Source organism: Nuphar pumila, chromosome 4, assembly GCF_984573655.1.
Source record: "Nuphar pumila chromosome 4, dmNupPumi1.hap1.1, whole genome shotgun sequence".
NCBI lineage: Eukaryota > Viridiplantae > Streptophyta > Magnoliopsida > Nymphaeales > Nymphaeaceae > Nuphar > Nuphar pumila.
Genome location: NC_143252.1, coordinates 4,150,207 through 4,176,175, shown reverse-complemented (window position 1 = coordinate 4,176,175; position 25,969 = coordinate 4,150,207). Strand labels below are relative to the sequence as shown.

Below are 25,969 nucleotides of genomic sequence, written 5' to 3'. Positions count from 1 at the left end.
CTTATCTTTCCATAATAAATTATTACACCCAACTCATTTAACTTGAGACCTTGAACTCAGTTTGTTTCTCAACCCAAGCTTGAACATACACCAAACTCATTTAACTTGAGACCTTGAACTCAGCTTGTTTCTCAACCCAAGCTTGAACATACACCAAACTCATTTAACTTGAGACCTTGAACTCAGCTTGTCACTCAACCCAAGCTTGAACATCTCCAATCTGGTAAGCGGGGTCCTGAAGGCCCAGGATCGAATCCCTCTGCCACATGGGGCGGCTGTTGTTTTGGTAAGGTCTGCCTAACATCAGCTAGTCTTTTAAAAAAAAAAAAATGTAAAGCCAAGTTTTTGGCTCGTTCGCCAGCCCTAATTAGTGCAAAACCCGCGGGCCTATTTTTCTTCACCGCTAGCGGCCAGGCCACGGCTCATCATAAATTCACTAAAAAGGTATCCGGAACTGCTATTTCGTCCAACCCAGACCGCTAGCGGCAACCCTACCTCACCCGACCCTCAATTTCTCCCCTCCTCTGCAACCTCTCTAGCCCACGAGCAATGGATTCCCTTCCCCTCTCTCTTCGCGTCTTCTTCCATGCATTGTCTCTGCGTGTTCCTTATCTAACTTAGGGTTTCTTCCTCTCTTTCAATATAGTTCTTGTTTATTTGGCACGTCCAAACCCTAATGATCGCAAATTTCGACCGTTCTCTGGCCCGTGTCGAAGGAATGGAGCGGTCGAAGGAGAAGGAGATCGCCGCGGAGCTCGAAGAATTGGGCATCGGGGAGGGGGAGACAGGGGAGTCGTTCCGGAGGCTCATGGACACGCAAAGGGAGCTCTTCCACGCCCAGATTGAGCAGCTGCAGAGGATCGTCGTCGCGCAATGCAAGCTCACCGGCGTCAATCCCTTGTCTCACGAAATGGTAGGGTATTTTCAATCGCTTCGTCCGTTTCGCGCCTCGTTTCTTTTTGCTCCCGTTGTTTATCCGGCTTCGTCGCTAAGGAATCGGCGGAAGTTTCTTACTTCTGGACGGAATTTAGTGTTTTCTTCATAGATGGAGATTTTGCTGCAGGACGACTGGTGAAAAATGCTTTGGGTTTGGCTTAATTGTGTTAATTCGGGGTTTGTTTCGAAAGATCGGGGTTGTGCATTATGGAAGTTGGGGAGTTTGTCGCTAATAGTGGCGTGATCGGCGTTTTTGGGATTTATGTTTCTTGCTTGTTGTTTGTTGTCACGGGAAAGTTGGATTTTAGTCGAGAAAGCCTCGAGAGGATGGGATTTGCACCGTGTAGATCTGTTAATGCCAACTACGTGCATGTTTCGTGGTCTTGATGTCTCGCGTGAGAGCTAATTGTAGTCGCAATGGGCGGTGAATGCGTCGGAAGGCCTTGAGTCTTTATCTGATGATCGCATACGGTGCATGATTAGTTGGACGTTGTATTGGTTTGTTCGGTGAAGGTTCTTTTCTTTTGGGTTGTCCATTACTCTGCTTGTTTCGTGGTGTTCTCGCATGTTTCATGTTTTTTGTCATCCTGTTTTTATTTGTATCGTCGTCCATGTCGGTAATATCACTATGTGGATCGATACCATTGTAATCAATAAGAAGGAAGAATCGTGATTTGCTCTTCAAGATTTCATGAAAGAGTTGCCATTTGCTGGTTTGGTAAATTTGAAATTATGGAAAGGCCAAAAGATTAGCAAAATACTCCCCTTTTTCACATTGTCAATGGGTAAGATAAGAGAAAGCATGTGCATTATTAACATGCAGCTAGTGCGTTGTGTCTTTTAATCTGCTTTGCCTAAAGGCTCCTCTCTCTCTTTCTCCTTTATTCCACACATTTCGCAGGGAGAGGTGGTCATGATGATGATGATCCCTATTATGATGGCAATGATCATTGACAATGATAAATGGTGACTTTTCTGTTGCCATGAATCATGATAGTTTTCATCCATGCTGGTCACATTTGGTGCATGGTGCATTGGATATGATCACACATACACATACAAGGAAAATGGCAACTAGACCTTTTTCCTTTTTCCTCTTTTTATTTTTTATTTTTTTGTCTTCCTTTTCTTCTCATTTTATAGTCAAGTTGGAGAATAGCCCATGGTAGAATCAAGCCTGAGACCTCTCCGCTAAGACAGTGAGAATCTTATTGAATGACATGTGATACCTCTCTTTAATTTCATTATTTTTTCCATGGTTAGAATACCTGTATGCCTAGTTCGGAGCTTTCCTTAATGGGTTCTCTGAATCTCGTAACTTTCTCTGTAGATTTCGGAAATGTACATTGTGGAAAGGTTTTCTCATCGTTTAAGTATAATAACTTTCTAGTTCAGACTCAATATCAAGAAACCATATGGCAAATGATATTTCTGCCACTGGAAGCAATACGCTTGAAGGAACATCATAATCAAAATTGATGATATTCTAAGGTGGCCATTACTTGAATTAGCACACAAATATATAACCACATCATCTTCGTGTTCCTAATCACTTTAGGTGATTTAGTTTTCCACAAACATTATTTTTATTTTGCTTAAGGATAATAACTAGAGATCAAGGTTGTTAAATGCGATGAGGCGAAGCGAGGCGTTGAGCCTGCGCTTCGCCTCTGAGGCGTACGCCTCAGGTACTGATAGTGCTCCATGGTGCGACAGGGAATAAAAAAAGAATGATTTTTTTTTGTCCATACCATAAGAAAGAGAAATGGTTTGAGTCTACATCGTACGTAGAGCGCCCAAGCGTTTTTTGGGCCAGCTCTGTTCTCTTATCCATCGGTCCAATGCAAAGGGCTCATCTCATGGAGGGAAGAAAAATGTGGTTGTGTTGTTGTTCGCCACCTCGACGCATTCCCTTCTCTCCCCGGCATCGTCCCACACAGAAAGAAAGAGCGCTCCGCCCCGGCCCGACCTGTAGGTCCCGCGAGGAGTTGAGCCTGAACTGGCGAACCGAAGTCACTTTCGGAACCATACTTCCTACAGCTAAAACATGTCCAGCACACGTGGAGAACGCTTTCGCAAACGAACGTGAGCTGCTATACCGAATCCCTCGCTGGCCATCGGGGACCGAGTGGTAAGGCCATGATCTGCAGGGGAACGGATCACTCATTTTTCCATTGGGGACAGGTGCACGAACGACAACTCCAAACGTCACACATCCGCCGCCTACCTATAGGTGGCACCAGCGAGATCCAGCGTCGGTAAGGAACTTCGTGGGTACTGAGGCGTACGCCTCTCACAACTGGTATGGAAGTGAAGCGGTGGGAGGGGAGGCAGGGAGTGGCGGAGGAGCAGTTGGCCGGCACGTGGCGGTGGATCCACCAACACTTGGGGTTAGCACAACCGACGAATCGGGCGAAGGAGGAAGACTTAGGGATGAAGGAGGGGGTTCTGGAGGTTGATGAGTGGCAATTTGCGCATCACAGCACGCCTCAGTACCTTGAGCGTGCGCCTCGCCTCTGAGGCGTACGCTTCAGGTACTGAGGCGTACGCCTCTCACAACACTGCTAGAGATCTCCAATGTAAATAGGAATGAAATGAAATGGGGATCTTCAAAACACGTGCTTTGATTAACAAGAGCAAGTGTCAAGAATGACACTAAAGCACAACCCTTAAAAAGGGTATAACTGAAAACAAAATAAAAATAAAAATGTATTCTTTATTGATATGAAAAACCAATTGCTTAAGCATTGGGGTAAAATACAAGAGGGGCTGCACCCCTTTATATACACAGCTGAAAGAGGACTCAATAGAGCTGTTGGGCACAGTCCAACAGCTCTATTTAGAGCTGTTGGAATGTGTCAGTCCAACAGCTCTATTGCTAGTCAAGTCTGGACAGGACTTGACTAGCAACAGTCATTCTAGTTCAAACTGAACTAGATGACATAAAGACAAAAAAATAAAAATAAAGGAAAAAAAATACAGAAAAGAAAGAAATTAAAAATGTATTTTTATATATATAATAATATAATATTATTATATATACATATATGTACAGTTTTACATTTTAACACTCCCCCTCAAACTTACGGTACAATGAGCGAAAGTTTGTCTAAGAGAAAGTGAAATCGGGGAGCAGCGAGAGGCTTTGTAAAGAAGTCTGCTAACTGATATTCTGAAGTGACATATGGCAGATCAATTATCCCGTGTAGATATTCCTCTCTGACGTAGTGACAATCCATTTCGATGTGTTTGGTGCGTTCGTGGAATGTTCTGTTACTGACAATGTAGATCGCACTTTTGTTGTCACAACACATTTGTGAAACCTTTGTTGCTTCAACTCCCATGTCAGCAAGCAGTCGTCGGAGCCAAACTACTTCCATGGTCGTGGTTGCCATGGCTCTGTATTCAGCTTCGGTGGATGAGAGAAATACCTTCTGCTGCTTTTTACACCTCCACGAGATTAATGATTCCCCTAAAAAGACACAAAAGCCAGTGGTTGAGTGTCTGTTATTGGGATCACCTCCCCAATCAGCATCAGTATATGCAATTAAATCAAGAGAAGAGGAGGAAGATAAGAAAAGTCCTCGTGAAAGAGAGGACTTGATGTATCTGATAATACGCATGACTGCTCCCATATGAACAGAAGTAGGAGCATGTTGAAATTGACTTGCTGTATGAACAGCATGTGCTATATCTGGTCTGGTAATGGATAGATAGGAAAGTGCCCCGACAAGCTGTCTGTAAGGAGTAGGGTCTGCAAGAAGTTCTCCATCATCAATCTTCATTTTAACATTAACAACTTCTGGAGTGTCAACTTTCTTATCATCAGTAATACCAGACCTGAAAACAATATCAAAAGCAAATTTAATCTGAGATAATAAATATCCTCTAAGAGAATAAGCAACTTCAATGCCTAAAAAATATCTCAACAAGCCCAAATCAGTCATTTCAAAATGAGATTTAAGAAGTGTTTTGATTGTTTTAACTCCCTGTTTATCGCTTCCGGTGATGATCATATCATCCACATAGAGAAGAAGCACAATGATCCCTGCATCAAAATTCTTAATAAACAAAGCAGTGTCAGTTAAACAGAATTGAAAACCAATATCAATCATAACACGACTAAACCTATCATACCAAGCTTTTGGTGCTTGTTTAAGTCCATAAAGAGCTTTTTCTAAGCGAAGGACTTTACCCTTAGGAATACTTAGACCAGGAGGGGGTTCCATATATACTTCTTCAACTAGCTTTCCATTTAAAAAAGCATTTTTGACATCCATTTGAAAAATAGACCATTTTTTGATAGAAGCTAAGGCAATTAAGGTTCGGACAGTAGTCATACGAGCCACCGGGGCAAAGGTTTCTTCATAATCAATCCCATATTCTTGGGCATAACCTTTGGCTACTAAACGGGCTTTATATCTTTCAAGAGTACCATCACTCTTGGTTTTAATTTTATAAACCCATCGACATCCTATAGTTTTCTTCCCTGGAGGAAGATCTTGAATATTCCATGTAGAAGCCTTTTCAAGTGCATCTAATTCAGCTTTCATGGCTTCTATCCATTTGATATCATTTTTTGCTTGAAAATATGTGGATGGTTCTTCATATGAGTGAATTAATGCAATAACTGCCCTATATGTGGGTGAGAAAGACTCGTATGATACAAACTTTTCTGGAGGCCTCGAGATTCGGGATGATTGTCTAGTTGGAATGTTAGAATATTTCTCAAGTGCACATGGAGTATTAGACTCTTGTCGCCTGGAATATTGAATACTAGTATCTCTATGAACTTCTTCATTTTCAACATTAAGATCAATAATTCTTTGATCATCATCAAAGTTACAATCAAGGTCATATTCATCAGATGTTGATGTTAGATCTAGCAAAAAGGAGTACTCAGTGACGTCTTTTAATTTTCTAAAATCAAAGAAGCTCTCCTTTTCAAGAAAGGAAACATTTCTAGACACATATAGTTTATTATTTTTGAAGTCAAAACATCTATAACCTTTCTGGTTTTCAGCATATCCTAAAAAGGCACAGGGAATCGCACGAGGGGAAAGTTTATCATTTTTGTCAGTAAATATGAAACATTTGCACCCAAATATTCTTAATCTAGAGTAGTCTGGAGAAATGTTCATTAGTTTTTCAATGGGAGTGATATTTTGTAACGAAGAAGATGGCATCCTATTAATGAGATAGGTGGCAGTTAAGGCAGCTTCTGCCCAAAAGTCTTTAGGGACTTGATTTGCTATTAATAAAGTTCTAGTGGTTTCTATAATATGGCGATGTTTTCGTTCTGCCAGTCCATTTTGTTGAGGTGTATAAGGACAAGATCTTTGATGTGTGATGCCATGCAATTTAAGATAATTTTGAAAATCTGTGGATAAAAACTCTCCCCCTGAATCTGTGCGAAAAATAGTAATATCATTTTGAAATTTGTTTTTAACCATATTATGAAAAGTTTGAAAGTATGAAAATACTTCAGACTTATGTTTGAGAAAGTACATCCACGTATGTCGGGAGAAATCATCGACAAAAATAACATAGTAAACAAATCCTCCTTTAGAAATTACTGGTGCAGGACCCCAAACATCCGAGTGTATTAATTCAAGTGGTCTTGAAGAGAAAAAGGTTCTGTTCTGAAATGGTAATCTTTTCATTTTGCCAAGAATACAATCTTTACAATCAAATGATTCAGAGTTACAAAATTTTCCTAGATTTGGAAAATGTTGGATTTTGGCTATATGTGGGTGACCAAGTCTCTTATGCCACAGTTCCAACTCTATTTTTTGAATATTATAACAAAAAGCTTTCTTCGGCATTTCCAAAAAATCCATGTAATAGAGTCCTCCTTCTCTATGGCCTTCCCCAATCAGCTTGCCTGACTGGCGATCCTGTACCCAACAGCCATGAGAAGAAAAAGAAATATTACACCCATAATCAGAAATTTGAGATACAGATAAAAGATTTAAATTTAATTTGGGAACATGTCTAATTTCTGGAATAAAAAAATTTTTTGTTTTATAAATTTTTTCAAAATTTCCTATTCCTTCTATTTCAAGAGAAGTCCCATCAGCAGTAAAGACCTTTGACACACTTGTTTTATTTTTAACACATTTGGATAGACTTTGATTATTTGGGGTCATATGAAAAGATGCACCAGAGTCAAGAAGCCAAGAAATTTTACCTAAATCAGAAAAAGATGAGGCTGCTGCGCCGGTTGAAGCTTCAGATGAGGAAGAGACACCTTTGATGAGAGGCTGAAGAATCTCCATTAGTTGGGCCAGGGAAACTGGTGCATCCTGATCTTTAGGCTCCGATCCAGCAATTGCAGCTCTTTTTTCTCTCAGCTCCTTAAGTTTGGGACATTGTGGCCTGTAGTGTCCCGGTTCATGACAGTGATGACAAATAACTTTCTTCTTATCATAGTCACCATTTTGTCGGTTAAAGTGAGGAGGCCTATATGATCGAACATGATTCCCTGGTCTAGACACGGCTAAAACGGAATCATCTTCAATTTTTAAAGAACCTTTCCGGAGACGATTTTCTTCCATTGTTAACTCTTCAATAGTTTCAACAATAGAAGGAATTTTTTCCCGGTGAAGTAGGGCCGATTTAGTGGTTTCAAATTCCGGCCTTAATCCAATGATAAACTGGTAAAAATGTTCAGCATCGAGTTGTTTCTGACGAAGCTCGATGTCTTCGGCACAATGCCACTTTGGTTCTAAAAGGGAAAGTTCTTCCCAAAGTTCGGACAACCCATTGTAATATTCACGAATAGTTTTGTCTCCTTGTGTCATCATTCGAACTTTTTCTTGGAGGTTGCACACGTGTGCAATATCTTTAAGGGAATACATATTCTTAAGGTATTCCCATGCCTTATCGGCATGATCAAATTTGGCAAGACTTGAGCATTTTTTAATGTCAACGCTATTGATAAGCCATGACATTATCTTCGCATGAGATATTCTCCATTCTTTTCATTTCTTCTCGTATGAGGCAATAGCCTTGATTTTCTCTTCTTCCGATAGAGGGACCTCTTTATCTCCCTCCTTTTTAGTAAGAGATAGCTTAGGTTCCGAATCGGAACCATCCACAATCCCCCATAAGCCTTTTCCCCATATATGGTGCTTCATGATTGAAGCCCATGTTACATAGTTCGTATCGCTTAGTTTCATAGGCATGATGGTGACTTTATCATTGTCATCCATCGATTACAAGGAGAGAAAGAATAGGGATAGAAGAGAAACAAGAAGGAAAATGAGAAAGAAAGAAAAAAAAACAATACAACTAGATGTGAAATCTTCTCCAATGAAGTGATAAAACACTTCTCTTCAAGTGGCGAACACTTTTGCAAACGGGCACGGAAACCGAGGCAGCTTTTCCTCAAGATTTAGTACTTCCGCGGCTCTGATACCATGAAATGAAATGGGGATCTTCGAAACACGTGCTTTGATTAACAAGAGCAAGTGTCAAGAATGACACTAAAGCACAACCCTTAAAAAGGGTATAATTGAAAACAAAATAAAAATAAAAATGTATTCTTTATTGATATGAAAAACCAATTGCTTAAGAAGCATTGGGGTAAAATACAAGAGGGGCTGCACCCCTTTATATACACAGCTGAAAGAGGACTCAATAGAGCTGTTGGGCACAGTCCAACAGCTCTATTTAGAGCTGTTGGAATGTGTCAGTTGGACTGTGTCAGTCCAACAACTCTATTGCTAGTCAAGTCTGGACAGGACTTGACTAGCAACAGTCATTCTAGTTCAAACTGAACTAGATGACATAAAGACAAAAAAATAAAAATAAAGGAAAAAAAATACAGAAAAGAAAGAAATTAAAAATGTATTTATATATATATAATAATATAATATTATTATATATACATATATGTACAGTTTTACATTTTAACAAGGAAACCATGTGAACATGAAACGACAATTGTATAATGCTCTCATATGGATATAGGAGAGTGCAGGCTAATTATGGCTTAAAAAAATATGAAAACAGAAAATCAGATAGAGGAGAAAGAGAAAAGAAACTTAGCTCAGAGTAAAAAGGGCAGCGCCAATGTTTCTAGAAAACTATGAGCACATGAATTGTATTTCTGCCATTTTCTCATATGAATGTACAAATACTCATAGTGATGGTTTTAAAACAAGCAAAAATAAAATTTATGGAAACAGGAAAGTCAAAAGTGGAGAAAAGAAAAGGAACCCCAAGCTCAGAGATGAAGAGGCAGAACCATAGAGAGGGAGAGTGTGAGAAGGCGAGTGAGAGGCCCTTTTCATGTAGATGGTTTCAAAGGGGGCAAAATACCTGACAAGGATGGGTGAAGCATGATTTCAAAGTAGTACAGCAGGCAAGTATGCTGTTGAGGCCTAGGACAAATCCAGCATTGTCAACTATACCAACTAAATACCAACCATCCAGTTGTTCCAAGTATGGCTGGGCTGGAGTATGGTATGGCTATACCTATATCTATTGTCATGGTACGTCTACCTTGGGCCACCATGTGGTACTTGATATGCAAATTTTGTAAACTTTTGGTGTACTCCTTTCAAAAAGGGAAAAAAAAGCTGGAAAGTCTTTGGGTTTACATCATCCTACTTGAGAGTTCATGCTTTTAGCTATCCCATGGTTTGGCCACAAGTGGGAAACTGGAGTTTGGACTGCCTTATTTAAGAATGTCGTCTAGGCAGCTTGGGCACTGAAAAATTGGGAAAAAATAGGAATCCATATGTTTGGACTTTGGACTAAAGTGGCTGATACATATTTGGATCAAGAAGAATGCTAGCTAATCCAGATGCTGTTGCCTTCCACACCAAATTACGTCTTTGCACCTTTGATGGCCTGGTGATATGTTCATATGATTTGGAAACTGCCTTCCTGGTGGCTTCAACAGGTCCTTTATCACCTATGCTCTTTTGTGTATGTTTTTAGATGGACTGGGAATTCTTTGTTGCCAACATGTGAGGCCATAGGTCGTGTGTTTCTGATGTTTAGCTTCTGTAAGGATGTGGTCAAGATTTGTTTCTTCCACAAAATCAATCAATCTTTTTTATAGGTAAACACAAAATACTAAGTTCAGTATACCCATAAAAATGTCCAAACTAATTTAACAGGTGAAAAGGTTGGTGTCTTTTCTGACATAATTAGCTATATAATGGACAAGAGACCAGTCTTGTGAAAGAGGAGTACTCATTGCACTCTTCCTTGTGGAATGCAGTTCCATAAAGGTAGTTACTAGCACATCTCATTTTCTTTTTTTGAGGAACACATCCCATTTTCTAATTCCATACAATAGTTGCAATTTTAGCTTCCACTTGTAGTATTTAATTAATAACATTATGTCCAACCTTGTGGTCAAGGGTTTGTGTTAGAGGTTGCAAAGCTTCTGTTTTCTGCAAATGTTTATTTAGCACGGTTGCCATGGTTCATGCTATGATTGTTGCTGGATCCTTATGTTTGCTCAATCAAAATATATGTGCTTGTCTAATATGCACTTTGCATGCTCACATGTATCTTTTTACCATTTAATATGCAGTTTGTTGGAACTTACATTTATCTATAACTTTTGCCTTTTGCAGGCAGCTGGTGCACTGTCGATTAAAATAGGTGAGTCATGAAGGAAATGCAGGCAATGTTGACAGTTTTGCATTAGGTGTATGCCTCTAAACTTGTGCATCCAAGTCCAGCTTAATCGTAATTTAAGCCTGGCTGATTGGGTTTAAATTCAGACTCTGACTTGGTTTTAAAGTTTCTGAATTGAACCTAACCTGATTAGGCTTATCTTTTTTAGATACCATCTATTTTATTACAAGTATTATTATCACAATTGTTATGATTATATAACATAGACAGTTGCTTGCATAATATTTGGAAACACGGTTGCACTCCAATAACTAATGAACAATGAAGTGAATAGTGAAGTTTCCTTTTTTTGAAAAAAGGAATTAATGATCTACTCGCAGGAGAGTCCTTTCCTACTGCAATGAAGTATGCAGAAATACAAATATGAAATGCACAGGCACAATTACAAGTCCATCAAGGGACAATAGAAAGGCACCAAGGCACTACACAAGCACAAAGTGCATTAAAAAGACTTCAAAGAGTCAAAAGATAAACACAAGAACATAAATAATATTAACTTTATTGAGAAACAATTCTTAAGAAAAGCATTAAAGAATAGGGACAAGAAGTCCCTTTAAATAAGCTACACAAGAGAGAAGGGAGCTCCCAATAGAGTCGTTGGGAGCTCCTCAATAGAGTCGTTGGGACTCTAAGGTCCAAAAGACCATAGAACCCCTTCACTATTGCACAAGGACAAAAAGAATAAAATAAAGGAAAAATAAAAGTTACAAATCTGTCCCTAGTGGATAACACCTGATTCAATAACAGAAAAAGATGAAAATAGCCCTAGAGAGCATTACCTATTAGAATACATAACATAATATATATATATATATATATATATATATATATATATATATATATATATATATACATCTCAATGTGTTTGGTTCGCTCGTTGAAAGTGTGATTTATACAAATATATATTTTAACACCCCCTCAAACTTACGGTAAAATTATCGAAAGTTTGTTAAAGAAAAAAATAAACCGAGGTGCAAGAACTTTAGTGAAGAAATTTACAAGTTGGTACTCCGATGTAACATAACATACCGCAACTCAATAGTCCCTCTCAAATATTCATTTTGTGCATAATGACAATCCATTTCATTATGATTGGTTTGCTCATGGAAGGTGTGATTGCTCGCAATGTAGATCACTCTTATTATCATAACACATGTTCGAAGGTTTTGAGATGATTACTCCCATGTCTCTGAGAAGACTTCTTAGCCACACAAGCTCCATTGTTGTCTTAGGTATCACGCGATATTCAACTGCAGTTGATGACAACAATATTTTTTGTTGCTTCTTGCATCTCTACGAAATTAGAGAATCTCCTAAGAAAACACAAAAACCTATAGTTGAGATTATATCATTAGGATTTTTCCAGTCAACATCAATATAAGCAAAAAAATCTAAATAAGAGAATAAAGATGAGAAAAACCCTTTGCTTATTGAGTTCTTAATGTATCTAATAATCCTTAACATTACACTCATGTGCACAATTGTTGGGGCATGCTGGAATTGGCTGATTGCATGAACAACATGGGTTATGTTGGGTCTGGTAATGGACGGGTAGGTGAGGAATCTGATCAGCTGTCTATATAATGTAGGATCTTCAAGTAATGTCCCGTCTTCAAGTCTTAATTTTGTAGTGACAACCTCATGAGTCTCCATCTTCTTGTCGTTAGAAATACCTGACCTAGCACAAATGTCAGTTGTTAGCTTCATCTGTGATAGAATATATCCTCTGAGAGAATAAACTACCTCAATACTTAAAAAATATCTTAAAAAACCCATAACAGACATCAAAATTTTCTTGTAAAACAATTTTAATTTCACTAACTCCCTTTTTATCAATCTCTGGAATTATCTTTGTTTTCATTATAATGAGAGGGTTAATAATAAGGGCGATTAGTTAGAAGACATGTCCTATAGTTTGGTGAGAAAGATTGATAGGACACAGACCTACTTGGTGGAATGGAGGCTAGAGACAAATCTTGACTAGGTGTTTCATCTATTGGAAGATCTTGAGAATATTTTTCATAAGCATTTGTTTGGTTTTCTTGACTACACCTGGTATAAACTTGAATATTTTGAGAGGAGTTTTCAACTAAATTGTCATTATTGTGGAACAATTCCAAAATATCACTATCATGATTTAAGTTACAATCATTTGATTCCTTGCTTGATACTTCTAATTTTCTCTTGCAAGATCTTTTTGCGTATACGTGACTTTCATAAACGAACAAACTTCATTGACCTTTCTAAACTTAGCAATGTCACATATTTTGATGTCAACATTGTTCATAAACCATGCAAGAACTTTTGCATGATTATTCTCCCAATCATCTATTTTGGATTGATAGTTACAAATGGCTTTGACACGATCATCTCCTTCAAGAGCTTTAGCTTGGTTTCCTTTATTCTTGGTGAGCACCAATTGAGGCTTGAGAATTTTGCCCATTATGTATCCATCTTAGTAGCCAGAGAAAAAAAAAGCAAACCAAAGCTTATTTCCTTTAAGATTGCTTTACATAGCAGAGGCCACATCATGTAGTTTGTATCCTTAAGTTTAAAGGAGAGGTCTATCTTGTAATCACGCTCCATGTTGAAAGAGAGCAGAAAGAGAGAAAAAGAAGTAGATGTGGAAGAGTATGTTCACTAGCGTCACGGCAAGCACCACGAACACTTGATGTCAATTCTCCACAAGTCCAAGAGCACTATGATTATGATATCATGTAATGAAGTATGCCAAAATACAAATACGAAATGCACAAGCACAATTACAAGTCCACCAAAGGACAATATAAAGGCACTATGACACTACACAAGCACAAAGTGCATACAAAAGCCTTCAAAGAGTCAAAGCTAAACGCAAGAACATAAAAAATATTAACTTTATTGAGAAAAAATGCTTAAGAAAAGCATTAAAGAATAGGGACAAGAAAAGTCCCTTTAAATATGCTACACAAGAGAGAAGGGAGCTCCCAATAGAGTAGTTGGGAGCTCCCAACGACTCTATGGTCCAAAAGACCATAGTGCCCCTTCACTATTACACAAGGACAAAAAGAATAAAAAAATAAAAAAATAAAAGTTGCAAAACTGTCCCTAGTAGACAGCACTTATTACAATAACATGAAAAAGATGAAAATACCCCTAGAGGGTATTACCTCTTACAATACATAACATTATATATTAACACCTACATCATTTTTCCATAGTGTACAAGCCGTTTCTGTTATTCTTCACTTGGAGACTTATGTTTATATTGTACATCATGAAACAAGTCTTCACAAAAATTATGCATATATTTAGGTGCATGTGATTGTCTCTATTCCAAGTGTGCACATCAGTTGCTCTTTGCACGTACCATTCTGATATTTAGTAGCGTCTTTGTCCTTTTTTGGGATGCAGGATAGGAACTTTATTCGTTTCTTGTTACAAAGTGCCCAAGTTTTGGTTCATCTGTACTTTTTGTTGGCAGGAAAGAGATCAAAGGACTTGGTAAATCCTAAAGCAGTAAAGTATATGCAATCAGTTTTCTCTATTAAAGATGACATCACCAAGAAGGAGACACGTGAAATGGGCTTCCTTTGTGGAATAACTGTTACTCAAGTAGGTGTACTTTCTCTAATTGCTAATTGACTCAAAGGAATTTCAGTTTATGCGTTATATAGTGTTTCTTCTGCTATTATACCAGCTTGGTATGCTGGCATCAATGAGTCACCACTTTATTTCAACTATAGGATATCACATTTCTATGTTAAGCATATTGTATGCCATAATAATTAAATATGGAGAACTCAAATTATGCCTTGTGATAATGCTGTTGGGGAACTCCGTAAGTTTGATGTTTTATTGGACCATGCTGAGCCTTGTTCTGGGTTTATGCGGGTTATGTTTTCCAGCCTTGTGGCCTCCAAATTTTCATATCCGGTTGAATGTTGTTCTGCTGTGGACTAACTGTGTGGCCATGCCATGAGCTGCAGGATCTTGATATGTATGCATATCTTAAAGTCTTTGTTCAAGTGTTTTAGCAGCCGCTTGATGTTTTCTTTTAGGAGGCTTACAGAAGGATGCAATTTGATCATATGGAGGTTTACAATAATCTGACATATACAAGTAATAGTTATATATGAGATTTTGAGAAAGTAATGCTTATTTAGATTTAAGTTCCTATAAAACTTTAATTTGATTCATAAATGGATGACAAAGGTGGAAATTAAATTTTATATGCTAGTAGAGAAATGAAGAACTACTCTTTTTGCCAAATTTTAAGGCTTTTTAAATGATGAAACCAGTGGTAGAGGGAGGGCTAGAGTCTAACATTCGATACCTGACTGTTTGATTCTGCATGTGACGAAGGCCAATTGACTTTACCATGTGGAATTAGACTAGGTGATAATTTCATATTAAGAATATGTTCACTGGGTGGTTAAGAGAGGAGAAGAGAAAAAAAAAAGATCTTTAGAGGGGTAATGAAAACCAGAAACTGGTGGACCTTGTGATGCAGGTGAGCTTGTAAGTGTATATTGCATCTGTTTTGGGAGGGGTTGATTAGCCTAAGCTTCTTTTTTTATTTTTCCCTAAAAAAAATAGAGAAAATGAGATGACCTGGGGACCATTGATATGAAGGTTTTGAACTTTCCATTCTGTAAAAAAGAAGTGCTGGTTTTCTTGCCATGAAAATATGTTGAAGGAAGCGGTGCCCAAGTTACATCTGGGAACAAGTAGAGATGTAAGTGGTACTTAGATAGGCCGTTGGTTGGCTAAAAGCCTGTTACTGTCGTACATTGTCATATTGTCCCGGTTGCACTCTAGTCTGTAGGATGACTGTTTTCTTTTTTGAAAGATAAACCTTTTATAGCTGCATGAAGAATTGGAGCCTTGGATGATTTGTGTTATAAAATGCCTTGACAAGCTCTGGAGCTCCGCCCCCTGTCGCTTTCTTTTTCGGTATGGGGCTCCGCCCCTTGTCGCTCACCTTGTCGTCAGGCAGGGGGCTTTGCACCCCCTGTCCTTCTTGTTTTGCCGGACCCCCCCCCCCCCCCCCTACCATTTGCCTTGTCGACAGGGGGCTCTGCTCCCCCTGTCGTCGCCTCTCGTCGATAGGGAAGGTTAATTATTTCATGTTTCTTGCATATTAGATTAGTTTTAATTAACTTTAATTATCGATAATAGTTATTTGATTAAAATAGAAATCAGTAGATAGAATAAATAGTTATTTAGTTTTTTTTTATTTAGCCAAATAGATTAGATTTGTTTATTGTTTCCATCAGTTAGTTAAGTTTATTTTCAATCTCAGAAATTTGATTTCCTGTATTTAGATTAGAATTTAGTTGTTAATTTATTTATTATCGTTTTTAGATACATTAATACTTGTGAGACGCCTCTCGTTTTTAGCATGTTGTTAGTGCTAATATGCATTTTGTTGTTAATGTTAGTTTTTTATTTAATGAATGCTCATATTTTATTTCTTAGATACTTACATAGATCAAGTTGTTGCATTAATGTTACTTTTACATGTTAATCTCATATTTTTTCCGTATTTATTTGAGATTTTTTATTTCGTGTTGGTTGGTGCTTCATCAATAAAGCATTTCTTATTTATTTATAATTTTAGATAATTTTTATAGTTTTTTTAAGTTAAATTTTTTTTTTTGGCTTACGCTTTGCGCCTCGAGGCTGACACCTCGCCTCAGATTTTGGTAGAGCACCTCGCTACGCCTCAACGCTTTTCACAACACTGATGTCTTGCATTGTGCTTGTTGTTTTAGTTAGTTATCCTTGTGCGATGGATGTTTGTCCTAAGATGGAAATCTCATTTGATCGGGGATTGATTAATTCTTGGTCAGCTTTGTTTGTTGGTTTTATTATTGCTTTTGGTTGCTGACTTCTCATTGTTTAGACTTAACTGGAAGTTTTCTAACACTATTACTTGGTAAAGTCAACAATGAAAGTTATCATTAGTGGCTTCGCTCATCAAGTAGCATTACATCCTCACTTATGAAAAACCCACCTTCCCCACCCTGTCTTTGAATCTTGAGTTGCATTCATGGTTTCTAAATCATAGAAAATGCAGCCAATCCCAAACTTCCTATCTTTTCAGGTTAAAGAGTTTTTTGCTGGTCAGCGCTCAAAAGTTAGGCGGTTTATCAGGTCATCACGCGAAGAGGCAGTTAGATTTAATTCATCTAGGTCAACTCCTGATGGGCAGCCAACCAATTTCGAGCTTGATGTTTCTGAACCTGCTCAAGTTTCTGAGACGTCTTCCGAGCTAAGTATTGTTGAAGACAACCCCTCTTGTTCGCTGCAGGAGGAGACAATACCTGGAATCGAACCTTCTGATAAAAATTTCATTGAGAATATTTTCTCTTTAATGAGGAAAGAAGATACATTTTCTGGCCAGGTGAAGCTGATGGAGTGGATCTTGCAAATACAAAATTCAACAGTGATGCATTGGTACTGGTGCTATCTGTTTTTCAATTATCATATTTCATGTCGTACACTGTTCTATCATGTTGATAGTTTCGCATGACTGGCAGGTTTCTAACTAAAGGAGGTATAACAATATTAGGGGAATGGTTGAGCCTGGCAGCATCTGAAGAGCAGACAACTGTTCTTGTTATCATATTGAAGGTTACTTGCATTTGGTGCATTTGTTTACTTAGTTCCATTGAACATGTTATTGTTATCATAATAGTTGAGTAAGATGGCTGTACAGGTTCTTTGTCATCTACCACTGCACAAAGCTTTGCCAGTACAAATATCTACCATATTGCAGATTGTTAACAGACTTAGGTTTTACAGAACGTCAGGTATTGTTGATTATTCTCAGTCTTGAATAACACGTTTTGTTTATATTTTGTAGTTAATTATGGACTGTCGTCTGTATTTGATTTGGCGCCAAGGATGATGTTGCGACATCTTATAAGCCTCTGCTTGGGACCCTTGCATCGGGATGGGAACATCATTTCCATGTGTTGCCAAAATATGGTGTTGTCAAGATGTGGTGGTGAGGATGGTGTTGCCAAAAACATCCTCTTATGATTGGTGTTGAAATGTGGTGTTGGGGCTGCCAACTCCATTCCCAATGCAGGGTTTGGCAACAGTGGACCACTTTTCCCAAACAGCCGAGAGCATTGGGGAAACTGCGACACCCCTATTCAGGGCTCCTAAACAGAGCCTAAATTGTGTCAGACCACATATTTCCATGACTTGCGGTATCAAAAATTATAGTTTTACACTCCTGACAGTTGTAGCGCTTCAATTCTTCTATTTTCTTGACCTCAAGTTGTCTTCCTGATGTCACTGTAGTGTTGTGTTCCAAGTAATGATAGATTCGACTAGTTGAAAGTGGTCTGCACCAAGTATGAGAAAAATTATTACAAAACTGGTGGGATCTTTTACGTAGAGCCCTTTTTTTTTTTGCCCCAAAGGGATTTGGCGTAGTTGGATGGGCTTAGGCTGCGAGGCAGGCAGTCTAGGTACAAATCTCATGGGCGTCACCCCTTGCTCAAGCTGAAGCGTGGTGACTCCCTGGGAGCAAAGGGTAAACTCACGGAGTTTTATGCCGCCAGGACAATGACTGTAAGTACGTTAGGCAGAGCTAGCGCAACTAGGTCTCTAATCCTGGGGGTGGTTTCTCATAAAAGAGATATATTACAACTAGAGTGTGAACTAGGTATTTTCGGTACTTTTTTTTCCAAATCTATCCCTGTTCAGCATGGTCAATTTACTGGGAATCTGCCTGTTGGATCATGTTTTTCCGACTAAAAACATGATTTTTTGGATGCTTGAGTACTTATGAAAATTCTAAGCCATCAATTTTCAAGTATTCACAATTGAATGATTCAAAGAGCTGATTCTTTTAAAACCAAGCACATAGTTCACATAGGTCAGATTTAAGGAAAAAAGCAAAAAAAAAAACTGTGAAAATCTGGTTCACACTCCAGATATCATATTCTAGTGGCTATATATATGGCTCATTTGAATTGGGGAGCACAACAGTCCAGGACATTTTGGTCCAATCCATGTCAGACCTGAGAGAGAGAGAGAGAGAGAGAGAGAGAGAGAGGATGTGGAACAACAGATGCTCGCTCAAGCTCACTTTGAGCTCATTTAGTTAAATGATCGAAACTTGAGCACAAGCTTTAGGATCATTTATAGCTTAACAAGCTCGTTTATAGTTAAGTGAAATGGTAAAGTCATGTTTGCTCATGAATAGATGGGATGAGTTTAAGCTCAATTTTGATCTCGTTTAGTTGAATGACTCAAGCTTGACTTGAACTTAAACTCATCCAGAGAAGGGCCATCAGCGGATATGGTTTGTGTCACAGTACCTGACCTGACTGAAAGCTGAATACCCAGGTGTTGGCATAAAAACGCTATCCGTACATTATTTGGGTTACCTCTAATGACTTTGGATTTTCAACTCATATTGGTTTGATTTGATTATTTTGCAAGTGTTTTTAGATAAACACATATTTAGATGCTCTTTAAATTTATGGGTTAGATTTGGGCGTCCATTTTCTGAACTCAACATAATCAGACCTGACTAGTTAATTGCGCAGGTTCTGGTTCATATTGATGGGTCAGATATCCACCATCAATACCCCTAAGAACTCAAGAAGCTTGTTTAGGTTGCAAGTAAAAATGGGCGGGGAGGTGTTGCTGCTGGTTGCTTTATCTCTGGCCTTGGGCATGAGTTAGTTTGGGTTGGGCCACACCTAGAAATCCAGTTTAAAATGTTTTGCCTTTTCATGAACTAGATATGTTCGCTTTAGAAAACTGAGCCATCTATAGGTTTTAATCTATATACAATTTGGTATGATTTTAGTAGAGAGATCTCAAGGATAATTTCTTGGTTTTCCAAAATTCAGAGGTTCAATGTGCTGAATGTTATTGTTCCTTCTAATTTTAAGTACGAATAATGTAAGAAAAGTGAATTCAGCAATTTCCAGTTCAAGAAGGATGGGGAAAGTATGGCCTCTGTTCTAAATCCATCACCTGGACCTTGGTCCAACATTGCGGGCCCATGCAGGGCCAGGTCCTGGTTCTCATGTTCACATGATGGGTCAGTTTCGGCTGACATTCTGCTGGTCCAAATTCACTTCATAATCACCCATAATGGCTGCCATTGCTTGTCTTACCAGTTAATCTGTAATGATATATTGCCATCCTACTATGGAGCATTTCTATTCTGCACGTTATGCTTCCCTAAGAGGTGTATTTGGATGCACCTTGTATGGAAAAGCAGAATAGTCTGGTTATTTTATTATGCCCAACAATGCTGCTTGTTCCACTTTTTCCATCCGTCTGTGTGCTTCAAGACAACCCCAAAAGTTTTCACACTCTGAGCTTCTCTTTTCTTTTTCATTTCCTCAATGTCCGTTCTTGACCATTTGAAACTCATTTAATTTGAAGATCAGACATATCAAACAGGGCAAGGATTCTTTTAGCAAGATGGAGCAAATTATTTGTGAGGAGCCAAGCCTGTAAGAGACCTGCCTCCGGCTCACCTGACATTCAGAAAGAGAAATTACGAATGCAGAGGTCCTATAGTACTTCACTATGTTTGGTTTAAGCTTTTCTTATGCTGCACCAATTCTAACGATGATCAATGCTTCTCCTGCAGGATCAGTGAACTCCTCAAAAATGAATCATGTCAGTCAAAGATTGACATTGCCGTATGCGTTCTTGAGCCTTCTACTCCGCCAGCTTCCTTATGAAAACAGCTAAAAATGATAATTACTTTACATTTTTCTTTCATTTTGGTTTGCAGGATGATATCTTTGCTTTGACATCAGAAACTGCAGGGTACTGGCCAAATTTTCTATTCTTTATTTTTCACACACACACAGAATGGAAATAAAGTTTCCTTTTTCTCCCCTGTTTTTCATTCAGGAAATCAGAGCCTGCACACTCTCTAAAGCTGCTTACAGACTCCTGTGATGATTCCAGTAGGAAACCTAATCGGAGCATTTCTTCACGTATCCTTCCCCTTCATGAAATGTGCCGTAAATCCAAGGGAAGAACAATTGTTTCATTGCGTGTACTAACAAAGTTTGAGCATTTACTCAAATCTTAAGCAAAGAGTGTTGCCATGGGTAGTTGGGTTCATGCTAGTGTTCTGTTGTCAAATTATTATTAATCCAAGAGAGCAGATCCTGTGATTGGACTCGGTGGGGGATGCATGGCATCCAGACATTCGGCCGAGTACTGGATCTGCTCTTGGTCCCCTAATGAACCAACCATAGGATCCTGCATAAAAAATCTCATGGTATGTTCTTCAAGCAGGGGGGGATTTAGGTGGGTTATGTACTAATAGAACTGATGAGATAAGCCCACAAGGGCTCTGCCCATCTGGTAGGGATGACTTGTGAATGTCACCATGGTAAAAGCTGGGTTATTCCATGGTGGTCTGGGGGTACCTCAAAGGTTTTGGCAACTGGATGCCAGCCAATGTGCAGTCGGTGATGGGGGTGGGTTGGTTTCCCTTTGATCATCCCAACAAAAAAACTGATGAGATAAAGTGCTTAATTTGGTACCTAACTGTTTGGGTGCTTGGGGGTGGGTTGAGGATCTCCCTGGGATTTGAGATCCGAGGCTTTCAAGCACAGCTCTACTTCCCCTGGTGGTCCAAGCTGATAATGTTACTTCATCATGATGGAAAGCGTAAGCATCAAGTATCCACTATGCAATATATGTGCAGCCATATGCTATGCACATATACAACTGTGTCTGGCATATTATAATTGATTCTTGATGGGCGTATGGCTCCTGCTGTGTCTTAGGTGACAAAAGGATCTTACATAAAATTCCAGGCCCGAGTTACTGATGCAAATGCATATATACTTAAGGTTTTTTCAATGTTATGAACACATACAAGCGTCTATGAGTTGCTGAAGATAATGGTGCATTTGTTCTATGGATATTAGCATACTGAATTGATACCTGTTTAGGCTTATTGCTTGCCTAAAAATAAAAGGTGATTCCTGTGCTGTCAAATAAACAGCCCCTAGTTTGTTTATTTGAGAGATGAAAAGCAACAGGAACTTCCAAAGGTATTTCTAACAATGGAAATCTATAATTGAGGACCCGTGTATGAGTGTGGGCTTCTTAACCAGTTTCAGAAACAAGAGGAAAAAGGAAGGTGTTGCTTGTGGAGCAGCCTGGTCGGTCTAATGCTGGGAGGAACTCACAGGTCACAAGGGTGGTGCAGGCGCGGCCGATATCTGCTGATGATATACAAAAAGCAAAGATGAGAGCAAGCTTCTTGCAGAGCAAGCACAACAAAGATGGTCCTCCCAATGGAACTAAATTGCCCACAAACAAAGATATTCTTTTTCAAACCAGCAAGCTGGTGCAGCAATCGAAGGAAACTGTTCGATCTGTGGAGGGTGAAAAGAAACCTTCTAAAACCACTTCCAAAGCCTCGGACTCTTCAACAGGACCTGCTTTAATCCAAGATCAGACTGTTCAAGAAGATTCAAGAACTAGTAATGGTGATATTTCCTTGACGCAAAAGCTACAACCTACCAAAATTCCATGGCGGAGACCTCCAGGTAATATTTGGTTATGCTTTTTACATGTTTTTTTTCTAATTTTCTTGGATTAATCTGGAAATAAGAGGTCACCAAGTTGACCGGACATCATGAGTTTGAAACCCGAGGAATGCGTCCCTTGCCGCAAGGTCCAGGCTGGTGTTACTCCTCACTGGGTACTGGGTAGGGAGATCTCAAGGGTTTTACCAATTGAAGACCTGCCAATGTGTGGTAGGTGCTGGGGGGGTTTCCTTGACCTAGCACAAAAAAAAAACGGTGTTTTAAGAGATTAATGCTGTTATTTGGAAGTTAGCAACGATTTACAGAACCATTGAATTACATTAAAGTCTGCCAGAAAGCGTAAGTTTCCAACATTGCAGCAAAACTAATGATGATGTCATTATCACCTTCTCCCATTGTGTCTTCTCCTGCGTAGACTGATGTATTTCAGATCTGCTTCATTTCTCTGAGGCATTCTGTGATTCAATAAAATATATAAAACCAGATTCTGTGTTTTTTCAAGGATGTTGTTTGCCGTCATGAACATACTGAAACCACGAATCCTGTTCGTTCAAAAGCCAGACCCCACATCGCCATTATATTAACCTCTCGATGAATGTCTTCAAATACCTTTTTTGAATTGCCATGGTAGAATTAAATATCAGAAGAAATAGATTTAAAAGAAAAAAGCTGTATGAATAGGTTATAGGTGTAATGCATTGTCAAGTCATTGACAAATGAGGAGCATTCCTTAAGATGGTGCTGGTAATATAAGGTGCTTTGTTTATTTTAGATCTCAAGAAAATAGTTCTATATTGGATACAACATTGACTCGTGGGTAAGGAACCCCCTAGTGGAAAGATGTAATATTTTTAATTTGTTTTTCAGTTTTTTTGCACATCTGACCCTCTAGATGTGGTCTAGATATTGTTTGGTAAAAACTGACCTTTGGATCATGTTTTTCCAACATGTATTTCAGATTTTATGAGGGTTGAAAAATCAACCGCCTACAATGTACCAAATTTTCAATCCTTAAAAAACATGTTTTTAAGTTGAAAAACTAGGATCCAAGAGTCAATTCCTACTATTTTGACCATGTTGAACATAAGTGTAGCCAGCTTTGGTAGAAAACAGCCTCCCCTTGTTAGTTCCAACTAGGGTCTTCCTTACCCACGAGGGTAGCAAATGCTATTCTTAAATGCACCATCAATCTATATGAAAAGGGGTGTGTAATTTGGTCGTTTTGTGAAGTAAATCAGAAGTTTAATGCTGTTGAGATGGACTGTAGGTACAGCAGGCTAGGACCAGCACTGCTAGGTTTTTTATCCTGTGTGCTGTTTCGCCATTAATTAAAAAAAAATCAGAACCTTAAATCTTTCTCCTTTTTTTCTTTTCTTGGAGTATACATGAACCTAAGATCCTCATCAAGCCTTTATCCCTTTGCATTGTGTTAACCGATCACCACCATGACATTGGATTCAGCATGTTGGGATCAGGTGCAATCACATTGCACAAATGCAATGTGCCGCAGCACCTGATCACCATCCGTCTGCTGTTGAGCCGGTTTAATCTCCATATCATGCAGTGTTCCAACAATAGTGGCGGTTGCAAAACCCTATAAAAGAACAATGTCCAATGTAATAATGAGCATTAAGCAAGAATATTTTAATATGGTGTTACTTGTGCCAGCTTTTTAAAGCACAGAATTCTTTTTTGATTACTAGAACATCTAAACGGTGGAAGGAAAATTTATTCCCAATCATCCTTCTGAGACTTCAATTTTTGTACACGATGCAGAGATAAGGATCAATTGCCTATGGAGAGTTGGAGCAGGAGAGAAGAGCAAAGAGGTAGAGGTCCAGACTCAACGTCTGAAGAGGGAGAGGGAGACGGTCTACCGGAAAATCCAAGACATTCTGGCCAATCCCAAGGAACCATGGGATATAGAGATGGACTCCGACGACAGCTTGACACTGGAAGTCCCGGTTGAACAATTGCCATCCGGCGGTGAGTCGCCGGTCGACACCAGGCTTCCATCTCTCTCTGAACCTAAAAACATTGCTACAACTTCTGAGTCTGTAGTCTCTGCAAATACGAATGCTCCTGTTTCTAGCATCAGTGCTGCACCAGACATGGAGTTGCTTGCTGTTCTTCTCAAGAACCCAGAGCTAGTGTTTGCGCTGACCTCTGGCCAGGGCAAGAACATCAGCAGGGAAGAGACGGTTGCGTTGCTCGACCTACTCAAGACTAGTAATGTTGGCCTTGCTGGCGTTCTGAATGGATTGACTGGAAACAGCTCTGGACCGCCGGTAGCGAAGCCAGAAATCCTGCCTGTTCCACCGAATGATGTTCCATCTGCTCCATTGATGGTGAGTTGGGTGAGGTTGGTTTTGTTTCAGTTGCACCTTGTGGATAGTTATGCACTCTGAAAATCATTTATGATGTACAGCCAAACAGTTGGAGATCAGACCCGTTAGCGCAGGATGGTCTTATGAAGACTTCACCATTAGAGAGAACCGGAGATGCGTCTCCTTCACCGGCAGTTCCCCGATCTCTGCATCCCCAAGTTGGTTTGATGGTCCAGCAGACTCCATCAACCAACTCACTGCCGCCACAAACGTCCGCCACTGTTTCAACAGTGCAACGGCAAATTCTACCTGCTGGAGCACTTCTGCAGCGAGCCACAGATGCATTGCCATCACCAACTGAGCAAAGTCCGGCCACTGCGAATGCTGCTTTGCAACTGCCTAGCAGTAGCTTGCCGGTTCTTCAAGTCCACAATGCTAACTTGTTGATTAAATCGGCTCCTGCTGCAAGCTTGCCTTTGCAACATATTCCACAGACTGCGTCTTCAACATCTTTACATATCAGTGCAAGCAGACACAATCACAATTTGAACATGTCTCCAACTCCGTCGGCCTCTTCAAATTTGGGTAAGGAGATGCCGGCTGTACAACCACTACCGCCTCTACTACCGACGCCACCACGACCACCACCAGCATTGATACTTGAGCCTCTGTCTGTTCCACCACTGTTGCCAGGATGGAGACTGGGAATCAGCAACCCGGGTGCCCCTGCAGCCAATCACTACAATGGTGGGAAGCAGTCCACACCAACCAATGTTGGAATCAGGCCAGGCGACAAAGCAGCACGAAGTGTTCCTGGTCTGGTGTGGGATCAAGATGTCCCGGCGAGCCGGAATAGCTATACCACTTTGCCACAAGTTCAGCAGCAACCAATGTGGTCAGAACCAGGCGCATTTCTCCGGGCTGACGAAGACGTTGACGAGTTCCCAGGGGAGCCTGAGTTTGAAACATGGAGCCCAGAGAGGAGCCCCCCTCCACCTGTGGCGATTAACTATGGTCCTCATGGCCGTCAGCAGTGGGCCGGACCCACGAGCGGGTCGAGCCAAGAGCGGCGGCGTGGTTGGCGCCACCGTGATCGCAGCGGTAAGCCTTGGCGCAACTATAGGCATGGTAACAAGAGGGACCGGAGGCGCTAGGGCAGTGTAATAAGAGGGGCCGGAGATACTAGAACAAGATTGAGATGATGCCGTGAGTGTCCGGGGGAAGGTGCCCTGGTTGATTTTCCGGTGCTCTGTTGGAAGTTGGGGATGGGTGTTGTATAGCTAAGGGTCTGTAGGCGAGCCGATAGGTTTTATAAATTTCCACACGGGGGGGTGGGGGAGAGGGACTAACGTCCTGGTTTTTTAATTTACAATTTGCAACTTGCAACATTGTTCGGGTTTCTCTGGGTCACGAAAATAGAATCTTAAGCCTGGATCTGCATAATTTTAAAATTTTATTTTTATTAAAAAATATAAAATATTCAGGTACTTGAATAAAAAG

The 25,969-nt window shown here is 39.7% G+C and overlaps 1 protein-coding gene across 1 annotated transcript; it reads left to right on the top strand.

Annotated features, from left to right (window-relative positions):
- The first annotated feature begins 541 nt into the window (after positions 1 to 541).
- On the top strand, positions 542 to 25,969 carry LOC149839107 (homeobox protein LUMINIDEPENDENS-like). The gene is made up of 13 exons (XM_090002282.1): positions 542 to 913; positions 10,533 to 10,560; positions 14,060 to 14,190; positions 16,685 to 17,037; positions 17,121 to 17,214; positions 17,300 to 17,393; positions 20,007 to 20,130; positions 20,213 to 20,264; positions 20,360 to 20,394; positions 20,482 to 20,567; positions 21,711 to 22,142; positions 23,919 to 24,490; positions 24,571 to 25,969. Exons 1-13 carry the CDS (start codon positions 677 to 679, stop codon positions 25,621 to 25,623), a joined length of 3,291 nt encoding a protein of 1,096 aa, XP_089858408.1. The 5' UTR covers positions 542 to 676; the 3' UTR covers positions 25,624 to 25,969.

Excerpts from the sequence above, each read along its gene's own strand:
- LOC149839107 (XM_090002282.1), top strand. The coding sequence starts at position 677 with ATGATCGCAAATTTCGACCGTTCTCTGGCCCGTGTCGAAGGAATGGAG. Across the intron at positions 17,215-17,299 it reads TTCTTGTTATCATATTGAAG|GTTCTTTGTCATCTACCACT; the intron begins GTTACTTGCATT and ends ATGGCTGTACAG. Across the intron at positions 24,491-24,570 it reads TTCCATCTGCTCCATTGATG|CCAAACAGTTGGAGATCAGA; the intron begins GTGAGTTGGGTG and ends TATGATGTACAG.